This window comes from Phyllostomus discolor, chromosome 3, assembly GCF_004126475.2.
Source record: "Phyllostomus discolor isolate MPI-MPIP mPhyDis1 chromosome 3, mPhyDis1.pri.v3, whole genome shotgun sequence".
Lineage (NCBI taxonomy): Eukaryota > Metazoa > Chordata > Mammalia > Chiroptera > Phyllostomidae > Phyllostomus > Phyllostomus discolor.
The window spans coordinates 24617482-24635263 of record NC_040905.2 but is presented as its reverse complement, the minus strand read 5'-3'; the positions used below and the strand labels follow the sequence as shown (position 1 = coordinate 24635263).

Below are 17782 nucleotides of genomic sequence, written 5' to 3'. Positions count from 1 at the left end.
TGATGCTGTCCTTCCAAAATGCTACCCTCTGACTTCATGGCCGACTTTTTGGCTTGCCTTTTCCCAGTCTGTAGGGAAGAACAAAGATGATGATCATGCTGGGTCAGGCAGGACCGAAGATAATTATTTTAAAAATTGCCTGTACTTGTAATGTAGGTTACCTGCGTCTTCTGAATGGGTAGTGAACAAACACCTTGTGGTGAAAAACCTGGTAGAGCGTGTTTTGCATATTAGACTGAAGGTAGTCCTTCCTGGGTCTCCACGAGGTCTGCTGTCATGGAGAGGCCATAAAAAAAAAAAAAAAGAAAACCAGCTTTATTGAGATATGATTTACCTACCATGACGTTTACCCTTTTAAAGTGTGTGACTCAGTGGTGTTTGGTGTGTTTACAGAGTTTTGCTGCCGTCGCAATAGTCTAATTTTAGACCATTTTGTCACCCCCGAAAGAAGCCTCATGCCCTTGGGCACCCCTCCCCCACTCTCCCCAGTCCTGGGCAGCCACAGTCTGCTTTCTGTGCCCATGGACTTGCCTGCTATGGGCACTTCATATAAATGCAGCCACATATTACATGGGTCTTGTGAGTGGTTTCTTTCATAGCTTAATGTTTCCAGGGTCCACGCATGTTACGTCATGGGTCAGTTCTTCATTCCTTTTTGTTGACAAATACTGTTGTGTGGACATTTTACATTTTATTCATCCATTCATCAGTCGATGGGCATTTGGGTTGTTTAGCTATTATGAATAACCCTGCTGTGAACATTCATGCACAAGTTTTTTGTGTGGACATGTTTTCAGTACTCTTGGTATATTCTTAGGAATTGCTGGGTCATATGGTAGTTCTTTGTTTAAAATTTTAAGGAACTGCCAAACTTTTTATTTTTTAATTTTTTATATAATGTTCATTATATTTTTTTCCATTACTATTTAATCCCCTTATACCCTCCTCCCCAGCAATCACCACACTGTTGTCCATGTCCGTGAGTCCTTTTTCCTTTCAGACTGTTTCTTAAAGCAACTGTATCATTTGTCATTCCTACTAGCAATGTTTCAAAGCCTCATTTCTCCACATCCTTGCCAACATTGCTTTTTTATTGAGGCAAAGCTCATATAACATACAAATAACCATTTTAAAGCGTACAGCTCAGGGGCCTCTGGTGCATTTACAATGTTGTATGACTACCACCTGTATCGAGTTCCAGAATATTTCATCACCCCAAAAGAAAAGCACACACCTGGGGAGTAGCCACTCCCACGCATTGTCGGTCTTGTTCCTCCCAGTCGCTCTGGAGGGCGGGCGGGGCTCCTCCCCGTGGTGTTGGTTCTGCCCCGATGACTTCTCTTGTGCATGCGGCCCATTTGCATGTCTTCTTGGGAGAACTGCCTGTTCAGATCCCTTGCCCAGTTTGTAAACTGGCCATTTTTTGGCTTATTGTTGAGTTGCAAGAGCTCTTTATAAATTTTGGTTACAAGTCCCTCATCAGACATGTGATCCATTCTCAGTGACCTGTTTGCTTATAATGACCATATGAAAGAGGACTGGGGCCGGGCCTGTGGAGAGGAAGAAAGGTTGTGGCTTAGCGGTGCTGTGCACTGCCTGGGACACCTGGCATCGAGCAGGTAGTAAATGGCGTCTTTCAGGGTGGCTGCCCTGCACTCACCCATTTGCTCTGCTCCCCCAGGTTGAAATGTTCCTTCTCGCCTATGCTGTGCGCCACACCATCCGGGTGTACCGGCTCTCCAAGTACGGCACTGAAGAGTTCATCACAGTCTACCCCACAGACCCACCCAGGGACTGGCCGGTGGTGACCCTGATCACCGAGGACGATCGGCACTACAACATCCCCGTCCGAGTGTGTGAGGAGACGAGTCTGTGAGGGCCTCGCACCCGGACAGTCTGGCCGTGGGGCCACGGTGTGCAGGCAGCTCCTCGGCTCGGGCCTCGGCCTGCTGGTCTCCTGGAGTGACTTATGGGAGCTCTTACGCCCCGAGAGCCTAGCTGGCCTGAGGAGTTCTGAAGATTAGCTTTGATAATGAAGCAATATGTTGTCCTGGATGCCTTTAGAACACATTTGTTGGAAGGTGCATACTGTATCTTTTCCATAAAACAAATACTTTTGTAAAAAGAGACTTATTTTGGAGAGGAATATGTTCTTTATATCTCAAATCAAACTTTCTCTAATAGTCAGCTGGCTTTTGATTTTTTTTAAGATAGTAATTTTTTTGTTTTGGCGGTAGCGGGTCTCTGTGGCAACCTTGCTGCACGGTCTGCTTACTCGGTCTGTTCTGGGACAGGGTCTTTTAATGGCATAGGCTGAACATCCTCTGCTAGTCCCGTCAAGCCGTGGTGTGGATTTACATACCAATTAAATCAATTCTAGACAGATCGTTTAATAGAAAGTTAAGAATTGAGCCCCAAAGTGAATTGTTTAAAGGCTGGAGGAGGTGCTGGGATAGGAGGGAGGCAGTGGCACCTGGAAATCCTTGCTCTGCGAGGACATGACAGGTGCCTGAGGCAGTGGACACACCAGGTCTGGTGCGGGGTGCACGTGGTGCTCTGTGAGCCGGGGCAGTGCTGCCTGTGGCTGATTGAACTCTTGTGTCGGGAGCTGTGTATTATTCTGCAGCCCGTAGGTTCACCGTTATGGTCAGAACAGCGCTCAGATGCACCTGCTGCTTTAGAGGAGGAGACCGAGGCCGAATGACTGCAGCCCCTCATCTGACTTCAGGGGTGGGGTGAGCTGGGTCCAGGTCTTCCTGTGCCCTTTTTGTGCCTTTTTTTTTTTTTTTTTTGCCAAATTCATGAAACTCCTCTGCTGGTAAGAAACAAGTAACAGCAGAGTGCCTGAAGTTTCTCATGAGTTAGCTTAGGCAGGAGCGTGTACTAAAACTGGGTGCAAAGGTGTGGCGGAGCTGCCTCTGCCTGGAACTGGGTTCGGGAGGCCTGAGGGAGGCAGTGGTCCGGGCTGCGAGCGCTGGCTGCAGGGCTGCGGGCAGCCTGGCTGAGCACGGTCGGCCTCAGGGCCCGAACCATCCGCGGGAGACGGGGCCGCGGGCACTGTCCTCAGGAGCCAGACACGTCGCTCCTCAGGGCAGTGCCAGCAGCACCCGAATTGGCTCAGCCTTTGTGGAGGGGGTGCTGCCCCGAAGTATTGATCTTTAGTTTAGAATAACTTAAAGCTTTATTTGGTCCAATACAATAACATTTATAAACTATCTAATTGTTTTCTTTCAGAGGGACAGTTTTCTTTTTTTTTTTTAACCTAAGCTTTGCTTTCACTTAAAAATTAAAATTCTTAGTGGAGAAAACTCGACACACAGAACTATGCAGACTGTTACGCTAGTGCTTTCCCCGTTACCTCATCTGTGAGCACCGCGGGCGGCTTGGTGATGCCGCCTCACTGGGTCGGACTCCGCTCCAAATGTGTGTGGGTGCAGAGGCTTGTGCTTTTCACTGTGAAATGCAGGGGTGCCTTGGACAGGAGGTGCCTAGAAGCCAAATTCAAGTAATCAGAGTGACTTCTTGTTGGCTTCGATGCTGCATTTTAGTATTTGTGACGTAACAGGAAATACATACTATTTATTCTTAAATATTTTCAAAAGCGTAACTTCAAACGTCAGGTTGAACAAGACAGCAGGGGTCTCTGTTCATGTGACCATTTGTTCAAACCCACTATTGAATATAGTGACACTCCTGATAATAACACTCATGATTGTCTGTCTTTGAGTTTTGAAAATAGACTAATCTCAGTGAACTTCACTTGGACTTCTGGGCAACTTAGGTGTTTACATTTTATACTTTTCTCTTCTTCCTATGTATGTTATTGTTAGAGTGTGTGCAGAAATTGCGGTCTCAACTGTCACCATTAGTATTTAGCTGGGAGAGGGGAGCAAAAGGGAATTAGACATTGGGAAGTCAGGAGAACCCCCTTAATTGTATATGGTACATGATGTAAGGGTGAACCCCCTTAAAAGTTCACCACAGAACCACATCCTCCCATGAGGGTCTCAAGAAATTCTTTTTTGAGAACACAAGAACTCGTTTTCCACTGATGATAGTGTGTGTGCAGAAATTGTGGTCTTCACCACCACACTGATAAATGTGAAAGAATGAGCTCAAAAGAATTTCTGTCCCAAGGCCCCACATTGGACTCTCCTTTCAGACTGTTGTCCAGGCTCAGAGGGGTCCGAGCCAAAGAGAAACACAGCTTTCAGTGCACAGTCCTCAGGAAACACAGAGGATTGGCCACCTTGACAAGTAACGTTTCTTTGTTGCAACATGAACCTTCGGTTACCCACAGTCCTAATTCCATTTCTCATTCCTGGTCTCAGGCTGGTCAGGTGACATGAGAAGACTAGACATTGAATTGAGACCAAGATGGATTCTGGGATCTCTAAAATAATAAAACTATTCTAGGAGGAAAGTTAGTGGGAACTACACTGTGCTTACTTTCAACCCCAGAGTAGCAAGAGTTCAGAGGTTTTGGACCCTACGATTGATTTTGGCAGGAAGATGATTGCCTTAAGCAGGTGTGACTTACCCCTTTGAGTAGGTGCATTTAAGACTGAAAGGATTTCCATCCAACAGGTTGCAGGAAATTAACATTGCTCCTTCAGAGCTTTTTCTGGTTCCCCTCCTCACCTGCTCTGCTACTTCTGCGTGTACCGCATCCGTTCACTCCACGCACACACGGCACAGACCAGCGATGGCGGCGGCTGAGAACGAGACGCCAGTGTGTGGTCTTGCCCTTATCATGTAGGTGTAGGTGGAATCTCATCCAAAATACTACAGTTTCTTCTTTCAATCCGAAAATGTTGTAAATGCACAGAACAAGATTGACTTGGCTTTCTTTATGTAGCCATTCACTTTTTATCGTACTATCACGTATTCAGTTAATGCCTGATGGCACTTGAAAGAAAACAGACATTGCCTTTATCATCCTCCATTAGTCTTTCCCCTCCAGTTCCAGATCTTATCAGGTGAAATGTCAGGCCACTTGAGTTGAACACCTCTGATGAGAGAAAAGACCTTTTCAAGTTGCGTGCTTGGTTTTGGGGTTTTTTTCCTAAGGGGCTGTGTTATTCCTCCTGCTCTAACCCTGTCCCCAAGGTGCCGTTTTCCCTGTGAGTGCGGAGTGTAGTTTCTGAAGGTCTTCCAGATAATGACTCGGATGTGCGGTGTGGCATTTAATGGCCTAGCAGGCTTACCGTCCCAGCATGTATTAGGGCTCCAGTAGGCTTCTCAGCTGTGTCTCCTTTTTGATGTTAAAATAAAGTTAAATTATTTTCTTTCTCTCTTTCTTAAGCAATACTTTGCAGGTGCTGCCGGTTCAAAGTCAGAAAGTGTTTTCTGAAGTATAAACCTTCAGGGAATCTCACTTGTAGGCCCACACAAAAATAAATGCCTTTTCAGAGAGATTTGTGACCACTTAAAAAGCAATAGAGCAGGAACCCTGTGTGTGTGGAGCGAGTCTGAAATGTGTGTGAAAGGCCTGGAGCCCCCAAACAGTTGAGCAGAGGCAGGGCATGAGGTCAAGTAATTTAAACACGGCCCACGGAACTGTGAGGAGTGGGTGGAAAAAGGACTGATTTTAGATGAAAAACGGCACTTAGAAACGAAACAACAGACGCCTGACAGACCTCCTGGGCTTGGGCTTACGTTTGAAAAGGATGAAAGCCTGAAGGCGTGGAAGGATTCTGTGCGTGGATTCTGCAAACTCCTTTTCCTGGGGTACGTGAAGTCCCCACAGGACAGAACTGTGACGTGTCATTGCCAAGCACTTTTGGGGACCCTCACTGGTGATCTCTTCCGAGGGAGTAGAGAGACCAGGGAGCCAGTGCTGACTGGCACGGAGGATAAAGACAGGGGCGACTGGTTTTAAGGCCTGTATCATTTTGTTTATGACCTGGAGCCGTGAAAAGCACACGACTCAGCTGGTTTGCCTGCCCAGAGCCCCTGGTGGCAGTAACGTCGGGGGCAAGGTGGGCTGGCCACGCGCAGGAGAGGCGTGAGCACTGTGTGTGCATGCAGCCATGTGTGCGGGTCTGCAGCTGCATGGTGACCTGCTGAAGTGCAGGAGGCGCCGCAGCAGGGGCCCGTCGGAATGTGTTGGGGGCCTTCGGGATGGAGGACTGGGAATGGTGGGGTGGTTGGCATGTATCATTGAACCATACAGGGTGGAAATGTACTCACTGTGTCTCAGTGACCTGTCAACAGATCGTTAATTGTGTATGTCTCTGTTCCCACGCCTTATGGCCACATGTGTGTTTAAATTTTGAATGCTTATTAATAGAGCTATTAATGAAGAACACTGACCGGAGTTTTAGCTCAATCTTGTTGATTTCTTAGGTATAAGACTAAGTCACGGGTGAAATTGCCAAAATGCGAGTAATGAATAAAAACAGTCCGGGGCTTGAAATATTGTGGGCTTGTCAGTCATTTTCCCGGTGGTTGGACTGAAATTATGAACTTCAAAGTCATTTTGTATTTCACTTGAAGAGCTGTATGTATCGAAGAACGCCTTCATATAACGGTGCTAGAATACGGCAACCCTGCCTTTCAGGAGCCACAGCAGCCCACGGTTGTTGGCTTTGGTTGCGTCCGAGTGTTTAGCCGTGGGGACTAAGCCAAAATGAATGTATTCAATGGGTTATCTTCTTGTTTCCATTGTTTATATAAAAATGTTTTGGTGGTGTCACCTGCGCTTTAGCAGCTTCTGCTCTCTGTAGTGCGAGTTTGGAGAGGAGACCTTCCAGGCTGCTGCCCTGGGGATGCTGCCCCCTGTAGGCCGGACTGGGAAGGGAGAGAGAGCAGCAGGAACACAGGGCGTGAACCGGGCCCTGCTCCTCTTGGCTCTTTTAGCCAAGTCTGTTTACGATGTAGAATGTCCACATTTGTTAAAAAAATTATCCTGCTCTGAAAAGGGAGGCCTTGCCTCCCACCTGCACCTGCGCCGGACCCCCGGCTCAGGGTGAGAATGTCCTCTGTGACTTGTTTACTCTCATCATCATGGAGGCCCAAACACCTCAGGGCTTGCTGTGAATCCCCTTTAAGGAAGCCTGGCCACTGAGGATTGTAAAAGAGAAAAAAAGTGAAAATAAACCAAGAAAAGGAAAACTCAGGAGGCTGGCTGTGTTGCTGTGGCTCAGTGCCTGCCTTTGAGGATGTGGGGGGACTGGGGTCCAGTGCTGTAACTTTCAACACCCCGACAGGCCCAGGGTGCCTGGCGACTTCACAGCCGTAAACCCATGGGAAGTGCCCCCCTTCCCCCAAATTAGGTGCCTGGTGGTGGAGTTGGGTCTGGGGCCAGTAGCAGTCCCAGCACCCGCTGTTAGGGTGAGCCCAGGCCAGCCACTTGGCCTCCCTCCATCTGTCTTCATCTGCACCACACAGTCTGTCTCGGATGGGGGTCGGGGTGGAGGGAGTGACATGCAAGCACTTGAGAGGCGTATGGGAAGATCGTCTGGGCCTGCAAGGTGGAGCTGCGGCCACAGTCCAGACCCAGCTGTCCCGAGTGTCCGCCAAGGAGAGGCCTGCGGTCGGTGTAGCATTCTTCGGGGTTCAAAACTTCGACCAATGGAGATGCACCCAGGAGTGTGATTGCAGACACCTCTGTGCATTGCCCGTGGATCAACCTGCCCGTGAACGAAGTTAGTGATCTGAAGATGGGGGAGACTGTGGGCTCTCAGAAGTGTTCTTGGGGGCAGGCAATGAAGGTAGAGCCGGCAGGGACCTGCCTGCCCGGTAGCGGAGGAACTGCTGCGTCTCGGAGTCTTTGCAAAATGGCGCTGGGCTCCTGGAGCACCCAGGGCTTGGGTTGGGTGTCAGGAGGCAGTGCCAGCTTGGCAGTGGGCAGAAAAAGGCCTTCCTGCGGTAAACAGCACCAACAATCTTCCTCCTCCTCTGCCTCATTCAGATGGGCTGGTAAACGAAGTATCAGATAGAACCTACTTACCCCTCGGCTTGCCTGAATCGGGGCGCTCCAGTTCCGAGGGCAGCATTGCTGGCAGTTCTCGTGGCCTTCTGCCACCCGAGGAAGTGGGAAAACGGATGCAGGCTGTGGGTCTTAGGGAAGCCCTTGGGAATGCGTTCCCAAGCACCAGCAAATCAGGAAAACACCAACTGTGTGTGTGTGTGTGTGTGTGTGTGTGTGAGAGTTTCATTACCATTTCTGTCTTGCTTGAAACCTGGACATTCTTTCTGCAGGTTCTCTGAATTGCCTCCCCTCCCCACCGCTCCTACCCCCGCCTCATGTCTGGGCTCAGTGTGAGTGGCCTGGTAATGACCTTCCGACTTTCTGGACCTGGAAAGTTGATTCCAGACGTCCGGCCCCCAGGACAGCCCCAGAGAGGCAGAACAGAACCGGCCCTTGGGTGGGAGAGCTCTGGGTGAGACGTTCACCCCCAGCTCCCTGGAGCTGAGCGAGGGCTCTTCTGCCCCTCCCTCCACCCTCAAGGGTGGCTGTGAAGTCTGGTGACGGTGGCACTGCTTTACATTTACTGTGACGATGTAGAATATTTCTTACGACCTAGGACGATGCCTTCCAAATACTCTTGCAGTACCATCTCCCCGAGTCAAGCACTAGAATGCAGTTTAGGGCAGATAAAATGCTCTTGCGACGTACGGTGCTGTTCACCTAGGAAAGGCACTGCTCAAAACGCCAGAGTGCTGAGCAAGTAAAAAGCGTGCACACCCGTCATCGTTGTCAGCTTATTCACACGGTCACATCCTAATTGGGTGACATGGTGAGGAACTGTGACTGCTAAAAGTTTTTTAAAAATCTGTAAGAAACATTACATAATTATATCACTGAGTATTTCCGGTTTTCACAATTATAAGCAGTGCTATAACGAGCCTTCTTATTTGTGAATCTTTATGCATCTCTGAGTTGATCATGGTTAAGGCTCTTGAAATAGATTTCCAAAGTACCCTCCAAAAAAGTTGCAGGAATTTCACTGTCAGCAGCAGGTACTGGAGAGCCTGCTTCATTGTCCCCAGGTGACAGTAGGGCTCCCCTAATTTTTAACTTGGACAATTCAGCAAGAAAAAAAGTGGAAAGAGAAAGATGTCATGTTTTAACTGGGTTTTGATCCTAGTAATGGTAAACATTTTTCTTGGATACTTACTGGTCCCTTGTATTTCTTTCCTGCATTGCCTTTCTTGTGTTACTTGCCCATGATAGTAATCTCTTAGCTGAGTGTGCTGGAACATCGTGCCGCATTTTCCTCTGAAGAAGTATCAATTGGCATTTCCGCTGGGGAGTAGGAGTGCCGGGTACCGGGTACCGTAGGCCTTTGCCCATGCGGAGCTCTAACCGACTCTTTGATGTGGGCTGTGTTGCTAGCTTGACTTGCAGTTTGCATTCCTGTGCTGGAGCAAGGCTGAGCCTGTTTGCATCTGTAGAAGTCATTCGTGGGTCACTTTCTGGGTGCCATCTGCTCACGTCCTTTGCTTATCTGTTACAGCTTCTGAAGAGATGGGCATATGTGGGAATACTTTCAATTTTCCTGTCTGTCTGTAGGAGAGGGGTGGGCATGTGTCTGGAAGGGAAGGCTGACAGAGGGGTGATCAGGGATCCTCGTCGAGCCCTTTGAGTTGCAAGTGACAAGAGCTGGCTCAGGGTGTCTTAGGTCCCAGAGGGCTGGACCTTCATCAGGAAGAGGGGTTGGAGATGAGAAGGTTACAGGAGGGAGGGCTGACGTGCAGGTGACCTAGGGTCAGAGCGTGTTCCGGCAAGGAACGTGTGAATGCCTTCATTCATTCGCTGAGGAATGCTCACTCTGAGCAGCGCAGTTCCAGACTTGGGGGTGCCAGGATAAGTGAGCCCTGCCCTCCCACCCTGTCCCCCCCGCCCCCAGGCCCACTCCTGCCCTGTCCAACATTCGTGAGCTGAATTGGCATTTCTCCAGGGGTACAGTCACAAAACATTGGCTTTCCACAGTTCAAGACGTATTCAGTAGGAGAACATTTCCCCAGCTCTTGGATGAAAACTCAACGTAGGGTATCCCGTGACTTTTCCCAGCACGCTCGGATCATAAAGAGGCTTGATAATCACTCTTAAGTTGCCAAATGCTATTCCAGTTGTAATAATCTTGTGTAGGAATCAAAGCCATGACTAATTGCTAAGTCCCAGTCTGGCCTCCGGGGTTGGGGCAGGAAGGAGGAGGCAGGGTGGGAGGGCCAGGTGGTGAAAGTCTTAGTCATGATGGCTGCTGCCCTAAACCAGCCTCCCTGCTGGGGCCTGGCCAGTTCTCATTCCCTCATTCTTGCCTGGGGCTCTTGCAGGGATCTTTGGAGACCCCCTGGTCCCCACCTCCTGCCCCCATGTCGAGGCGTCTCAGCGGCAGCTCCCTCATCACGCCGGTGCTCTTTCCTCTGACTCACCACTTCTGCCCTCGCAGCTCCTAGGAGGCTTGTCTGCTTGCTGTGTATGTTGGACTCATCTAGTACCCAAGATCCTCCTCTCTCTTCTGCGTGGTTTGTGTTGCATTTCAGCACTAGCGGGTGGTTTTGGCTTTGGAAATGTCTGGGGGTGACCGACACCTTCAGAATCGGAAGCTTTTAGAGTTGGGTTTGGATATATTGGACGGGGCCAAGTCAAGTTTCGCTCTCGTAAATGCAGCTCCAGTGGTACCTCCAGCTTCTCTCTCTGCTCTCTGTTGACCTGCTCCAGACCTGAGACGATCCCAGTCAGGTTGTTGACCTGTGTGGCCCAGGTTCATGGGCAAGACATTAGCACCCTCGGCCCTATCAGACTTGGTGCGTGCCAATCAGCCTGTGTCCCCTCTCCTGCTGTCCCCTTACAGTAGGGCCCATTTCAAGCTCTCTGTGGGTCTCCTGCCAAGCCCTATCACTAGGCCTAAGGTATCGAGGGACACCCCCTGCCATACACACATGGGCACATGCCTCTGGGAGGAGAGGGCTCCTCCTCCAAAAACCATGTCTGCAGATTCTTTCTGAAGAATCTCCTGGTCTCTTTATGCCCTCGTGGTGGGTGAGGAACAGGAGAGTCAGGGAGAAGTGTGGGGGATGGGGCTGAGTGTTGAGATGCCTGCAGCAGGAGGCTGGGCGCCAGCAGGATCCCCATTTTGTCTGGCTGCTTCTCTCTGCGGGAGAGCGCCCTCCTCCCCTCTGGCTGGGCTCCCATTTGCTGCCTGTAGCCCAGGCTCAGCCTGGTGCCCGCTCATGTCAGTGCGCGGCCCTCCTGGTGGCAGCCCGGACGGAGGGGAAGGGCCAGCCTAGAAAGGCAGGTGGGGGTGGGGGGAGGGGGCAGACTGCTGGAAATGGTTGTGCGGGTGGTGCAAGGCAAAATACCAGGATGTGTTGTTGACTTCACAGTCCAGGGGGACGTGAGCCTGGAGAAGGCTCCTGCAGAAGGCTCCTGCAGATCCCAGGCCCCAGGTGACCAGGAGCACCTGGTCATCAGAGGACAGAGGGAGGGCATGGAGTAGGTTTCTGGGGGCAGGGGGGTGGTGACGAGATTTGTCTGTCAGGAGAAAGCCTGGGAGGGGTGAGAGAGAAGTGTGCCCGGAGGGGCTGGAGGCCAAGGCCTCTCTGGCCCCCACTCTGAGATGTTGGGAGGTGACTGTTTTGAAGCTCAGGAACAAGTCAGGGCTGGGAAAGCAGCCCCGGGGATCACCATGTGCATTTGGAATTGGAAACAGGCCCAGATGAGGTCACCTGGCTGCAGGTAGAACTGGATTCCCAACTAAGGTGGGAGCAGGCCTGGGGCCCAGGAATGGCGGCCATTGCTCTTCTTTTCCAAAGAAGGCGGAATTAAACAGCTTTTAGAAACAGTTGCAGGGGGAGGAAGGCTGTGCTGAATCTGGGCAGTGGCAGCGGGTGGGGGACAGGAAGAACAGAGCTGAGTCAGGACGTGGCATGGCCAGATGTGGGGGAGAAAGTGCTTTTTCAGTCCATCCTGCTTGAACTTGGCAGCTTCTGTCCTAACAGGGCCCGGGGCCTGGGGGCCTGGGGGTGACCGGAGCCGTCCACAGCCAGCGTTTCTCAGCCACCTGCCTTCAGAGCAAGACAACTTTTTCATGTGAATGAGAGGAAGAACTCAGGCATGTGGCATACCGCAAATTTGAATGATAATCAGTATATCTGTTCATTCTGTGTTAGACTTTGGATTCAAAGCACCCAAGAGCCCCCGAGCTGAGCCAGCGGGACTGCAGAGGATGCAGAGGAGGGGTGAAGTGAGAGATACTAGGAGGGAGAACAGGCGGGGGTAGTGGGAGCCCACTGGTGGGGGTGGGGCGTCATGGGGTAGATTTCTGGGTGGATGATATGGCGATTCCTCTGGGCTGTCAGCAGGGGGCGTGGGAAGGGTGCAGGTCTGCCCTGGTGGTCCTGCTGCTGTGGGGAGAATGCGCGGTTGGAGGCCAGCCCGCTCCACAGCCTGGCATTACAGCTGGACAGGAAGACAGCCATAGCCCAAGAGCTGTGGGCGGAAGGACAGATGACTTTCAGAATTCGAGACCATGGTAGTACTGGAGGCAAAGGGAAGCATCGTAGGGGTGGGGCTGAGACCTGGGATTTTAAGTCAAAGACGTAATTTAGAGCAGCTCAGAAGAAAACAGGCCATCGGAAGCGAGTCAGGGAATGCTTTTGGTTAAAAGCATAGAGGTTGATAAGGACAGTCTGTCAGATGTGGGCTTTCGGGTTCTGCTCTTCTGGCTTCCCTAACACCTGCCTGCATTCGGTAACCCTTTTTGGGAGGTTGTAGAGAAGTTGGGCTTCCGAGTGGTACTTTCAATATGACTGTAGTTATGGGAAGTAAAAAAGTCACTCTGATGTACAGTAAAATTTGAACAAATAGGTCATATTTAAATGAGACTAGTAGTTTAGAGAACTATCCCAATGGTTAGTTTAGCTACCGAGGCGAAGGATGAAATTTTAATATCTCCTGTTTGGTGACCAAAAAAAAAAAAAAGGAAATTGAAGTCAGCAACCATGTGATGTGGGATGTGTAAACAGACTAATGGTTAGAATAAGAAAATGAAGAAAAGCGATCCCAATTGTTGAAGCTTTACTTAAACTAAAATTAGAGTATGAAAGCTACTTAACAACAGGTGAGCATGAATACCCCAAAAATTTAAAAAAGAAAAGCGTATACAAATGCTCTTAACAATGCAGAAACTTACCTCTGTTAATTACATACACAGTACTTGCTTAAATGCATCTTACATCTTACATTGACCTCTGCGGTCAGTGTTAAAGGCTGCACAAATATTTTAACGTGTTTGGTTTCAACAGTTTGAATTAAAGACACAGGGTTTCTTTTTTTTCGGGGGGGGGGGGGGGTTGGTGAAACTGAAAAGTAGCCTGACTCCCAGTGGGCTTAACTTTATTTTAAAAAAATCTGGGTCACTGCTGATGATCAGATCTGAAATGAAGAATGAGGTAATTGTATTTTTCCATTGTGGGATCCTGTACCATGTTCTACAGCCTACATCATCCACAGGATGTTGGCCCAGGAAGGAGCCTGAGGAAGGGTGGCCCAAGCTTGTCTCTCACTGGACAGGCAGGTGACCACCGTGAGGTCAGAGAGGTGTGAGTGACGTGGAAGGGCTGCTGTGAGTCTGTGGCCTCCGGCACGGAAATGTTCTTGAATGAATGAGTGTTGGCTTGCCCAGAGTCCCATGTGTGTCTCTGTCACAATTTCTGAAGCTCTATAGCTAGCTATCCCTTGGTCATTCCAGCTTTAGATTGTGGACCCAGGGAGCTGTGTATTTGCCCCACCAGCCTGTGGCTGTGGCCCCCCGGGGAACGGGCCTGCGTGTGGGGACTGGTGCCTGCTGCGGGTGCTGAGTGGTGTGCATGTGTACCCTGTAGCTCCCTTTGTCAGACCAGGGTGTTTTGGAGTTCGCCTTCAATAGCAGGTTCATCGAAACTGTGAGTCCCCCGTGTTCATGGCCCCACGCTTCAGGTAACCAGAATCCCCCTGGCTGCAATGTTTCCCAACGCCAAAGGCACCATTTCTTGTCCGTGGCTCGTAGTTGGGAACATGTACCTCTAAACCTTAAAGTAAATGACCAGTTTCAACATGCCACTGAATTTCCACGAAGCCAGACTGTGAACGGTACAACTGCCGGTCTGCCCCCACCTCCCCGCTTCTTTAACCTGAGACAGGTACACTTCTGGAGAGCAAACAGGCTCCTAGCCCTTGTGCGCTTTTGTTGTACACGGGCTGTAGGAGCTGCTGTCAGGTTTCGTTAGCAAAGTGCACTATAAGTTCCCTAACCTGAAAAGAGGTGCCCTGTCTCAGGGACCGTGCTGCATCTGCGTGGAGCTGACTGAGGTCTGTAAAAGTGCCTGCATCTTGTGCAGTCGGGAGACCCTGGTGGATTACAAATGAAGCAGAGAAAAAGGTCCTTTCAGAACCACTTGGACTTGGCAAAAGTAATTGAAAAAATGACTTGGGAGGCCCACCTCCGGTGCTGTTCTTAGCACACTGACGGCAGTGGCCAACAGTTTCAGCCTCCCCTCTGCAGAAGCAGATGAACTCAAAACTACATCTCACCATCTCTCTGCATTAATCTTCCGTGTTGAGATCGGACACCAAACTACATAATGTCCCACCTTTTCCAGCTTCGAAGGGGGTTACTTTGGTTCCATAATACAGTTCCTCAGTTTGGAACATCGCGCGATTCGTTTCAGACGAGCATCCTTTACGGGGCAGGCAGCCGGGCTGCGGCGCGCCCGTGCTCAGACTTCCTCTGCGTCCTGTGTGATGTGTGGTCAGGTCAGCTGACGGGTCACAGGCTACTCTGCTGCAGCAAATGACACAAACGGAGACTCAACCACACAGAGGAGGATCGCGTGTGTTTACCAAAGACGACGCTCAAACACGCTTTTCTGTGGCTCAAACGCCTTCCATGAAAGAGCCGCACAGGTGGGATGGGGGCCTGTGCAGCAGGCAGGCAGTGGGGAGCAGCTGCTTTTAGGGAATCGGCAGCATGTGCAAAACAGATGTCTCAATGAGTCACCGTGTCTTGGAAAGTTCTGCCTGTTGCAATTTAGGCTACCCACCCCTCTCAAAAAAGGGGCAGGACGTGGGTCATCAAAGACCCCTTTTCCTGGACTGTGCATCACTTTGGAGACTTCATCGTAAGTTTAGAAGTCAGCTCACCTGTGAACTGAGAGGCCGGAAACCAGGCCAGCTGGGGCACATTAGAGTTACTGGAGTAGAAAGATTTTTAAATATGAGAAAATATTTCTCAAGGTCATGTAATTTAATTACCACAGGACACATATTTCCTATTTTTCAACACAGATTCTCATTCTCCCACTTCAGCTTGGAGTAAAAAAAAAATAAAGTCAGAGAACTATTGTGTCTTTAAATCTAGGTGCTTCTAGAACCTAAGGGCATATACAAAGTTACTCTCCTCCCACCCCTTTGTTCCCATAGAAAAGACCCCAAATGAAGAATGGTTAGGAGCGGAGGGAGCTGTTGGGTGTTTTCACTACTTACTCTAAAACATCCCTGAGTAATTTTGAGATTTGGGGATAGAACGGCTATCCCAAACCTGAGAGCGATCCAGAAAAGTCTGCTTGGGAGGAGCACAGAGCCGGCCCTGGCTGGGAAGCACCCGGGGGCCAGGGGACACTCAGCTGAGGGGGCGGGACTGCGGTGGAGAGGAGCCTCCCGCACCACAGGCCTCTGCCCCTGCCCCTGCCCCTCTCGTGTCTGTTTCCTGGGAGACTGTGGGAGTTAAGAAGTACATTTACTTTTAGCGAAACTTGACTTGGCCTCACCCAGGATATGCACCTAGCCCAACTCTAAATTCTTCCCTTTCTGAAGGTGTCTCTCATCCTTGGACATTTCCGAAGCCAAACCGCCTGCTAGCGCTGAAACGCCACACACACACACACACACACACACACGCACACACACACGCACACACACACGCACACACACACGCACACACACACACACGTGCACACACCAGAAGAGGAGGACCTTTGGTACTGGATGAGCCGAGGTAGGCAGCGAGGAGTTGCGCCTGGCTTTCTGTGTATGCAGTGATGTAAACCAGCGGCTTTCTAGGCCCAAATTAAAGAATTCCAAACAGGTGAGGGGTTCCTGCCAATGCTCAAACCCCTCAACACGTCCCAAGCCATGCGGCTGACAGACCAGCCCTATGAAAGCTTTCTGGGAGCAGCCTTGCCTGGTTCTGCTCAATTCTTGGGCGTCTCACTGATGCCCGGGGCCACAGAAATCACACTAATTGGGGGCAGAGCACACACAGCTGTGTGTTTAGAATAACCTCGCCTATGCCCCTCAGAGGAGCAGGGAGGCCCCTGAGGGAGCTGCCCTGACCTGTGCTTGTGCAGAGAAAACCCTCCCTCCGGACTGCTTCAGACCACCCAAACTCACTGCTTGGCATTTACATTAAAAATGCCTTTATGCCCCTATAGTGTTAGACCAGGGGTGTCAAACTCATTTTCACCGGGGGCCACATCAGCCTCGCGGTTGCCTTCAAAGGGCCGAATGTAATTCTAGGGCTGTATAAACGTAACTACTCCTTAACTAGGGGCAAGGAGCTTGGTGCTGCCGCTGGATAAAACAAGGTGGAGGGCTGGACTTGGCCCGTGGGCCTTATGTTTGCCACCTGTGTTTTAGATTCTATTTGTCTGAAGCAATCACTCAACATTGAGAAAGTCACACCTGGTTTTTTCGTGGTCCTTGACGTGATACCCTCACGGGCATCACGCCTTTCTAATTATCTATCAGCAGAGCACCGTGCAATTAAAAAACCCCAAACAGCTGTGTTGGGAGAACGTTTCTTTGGTCAGCAAAGTCGGAAGAGTGCCCCTCCTTACTCTGAAAAGTGGGAAGAAGTGCCTGCACTTCTCTGGTTTGATGGCCTTCGCCGGGCACGCTGGTCAGAACACATGCAGGAGAACCTGCCAGGAACAGGTTTGCTTGAGAAGTTTAGGTGTGTGTTTGTTAGGCTGGGACTTCAGCAGCCCGCGTGAAGGGACTGCGGGAGAGATCGTGTGTTTCAAGGCCAATCACAGCCCATCGTCGGGGTCTGGGTGTGGGTGTGGGGGCTGCCCCCCCGTGTCTCCAAAATCCTACCCACACTCCTAGTCTGTGAATCTGTCACCAAAGGGGCGTCTGAAGTTATCATGATATGTGCTAGTTGCCAGTGGAGTCTCTAGCTGATCTTTCCTTGATTTAGAGGGAATTAGCCTTTTCAATGTAATCTTTAAACTTGAACCCCACAGTGTGAAATAGTCACCCATGTTAAAAATTTCTGCTGTTTAATTTTTGAGCCATGAACTTTAAAAAAAAAGTCGATACAACTAGATTTTTTCCCTATCGTCTCAGATCTGCCCTGAAACTCCCGCAAAGCTACGCGTCCTAGTTTTTAGCACCCATGTCTATGGAGGACTTGTCCCGGCAGCGGACACCCGCCGAGGGTCACTGGGTGTCCAGAAATTCGAATGCAACCCTGCAATGTTCCTGGCTGGCTTTACGCTCTTACATTCTCTTTCCTGTGATGAATGATGGGATCACACAGCCCTGCTAACAGTAAATGCAGAAGCCCTGCTTTTTTCCTTCGTCTTTTTTTTTTTTGCCCTTCAAGCATCTATTTCCATCCTCACCAGTGTCTTCACCAGCTGACCCATTCACACCCACCACCCAGGATGGAAAACAGCTCTCATTCACCGGTCCTTACAGCTGCGTACGAACGGCAGGGCTCTGGGACGCTGCTGACACACTATGTCTGGACAATATTTGTGGACACGCTCTGTCTCACTCCAGGCGTGT

At 50.2% G+C, this 17782-nt stretch overlaps 1 protein-coding gene across 2 annotated transcripts in view; it reads left to right on the top strand.

Annotated features, from left to right (window-relative positions):
• OTULIN (OTU deubiquitinase with linear linkage specificity) overlaps window positions 1-5570 on the top strand; it is a 31121-nt gene extending 25551 nt beyond the window's left edge. For both annotated transcript variants that reach the window (XM_036020252.1, XM_028513713.2), the window contains one exon: window positions 1682-5570. In XM_036020252.1, coding sequence (XP_035876145.1) covers window positions 1682-1876 — 195 coding nt within the window. In that variant the 3' untranslated portion in view covers window positions 1877-5570. The remainder of the gene's footprint in view (window positions 1-1681) is intronic.
• Window positions 5571-17782: the final 12212 nt, after the last annotated feature.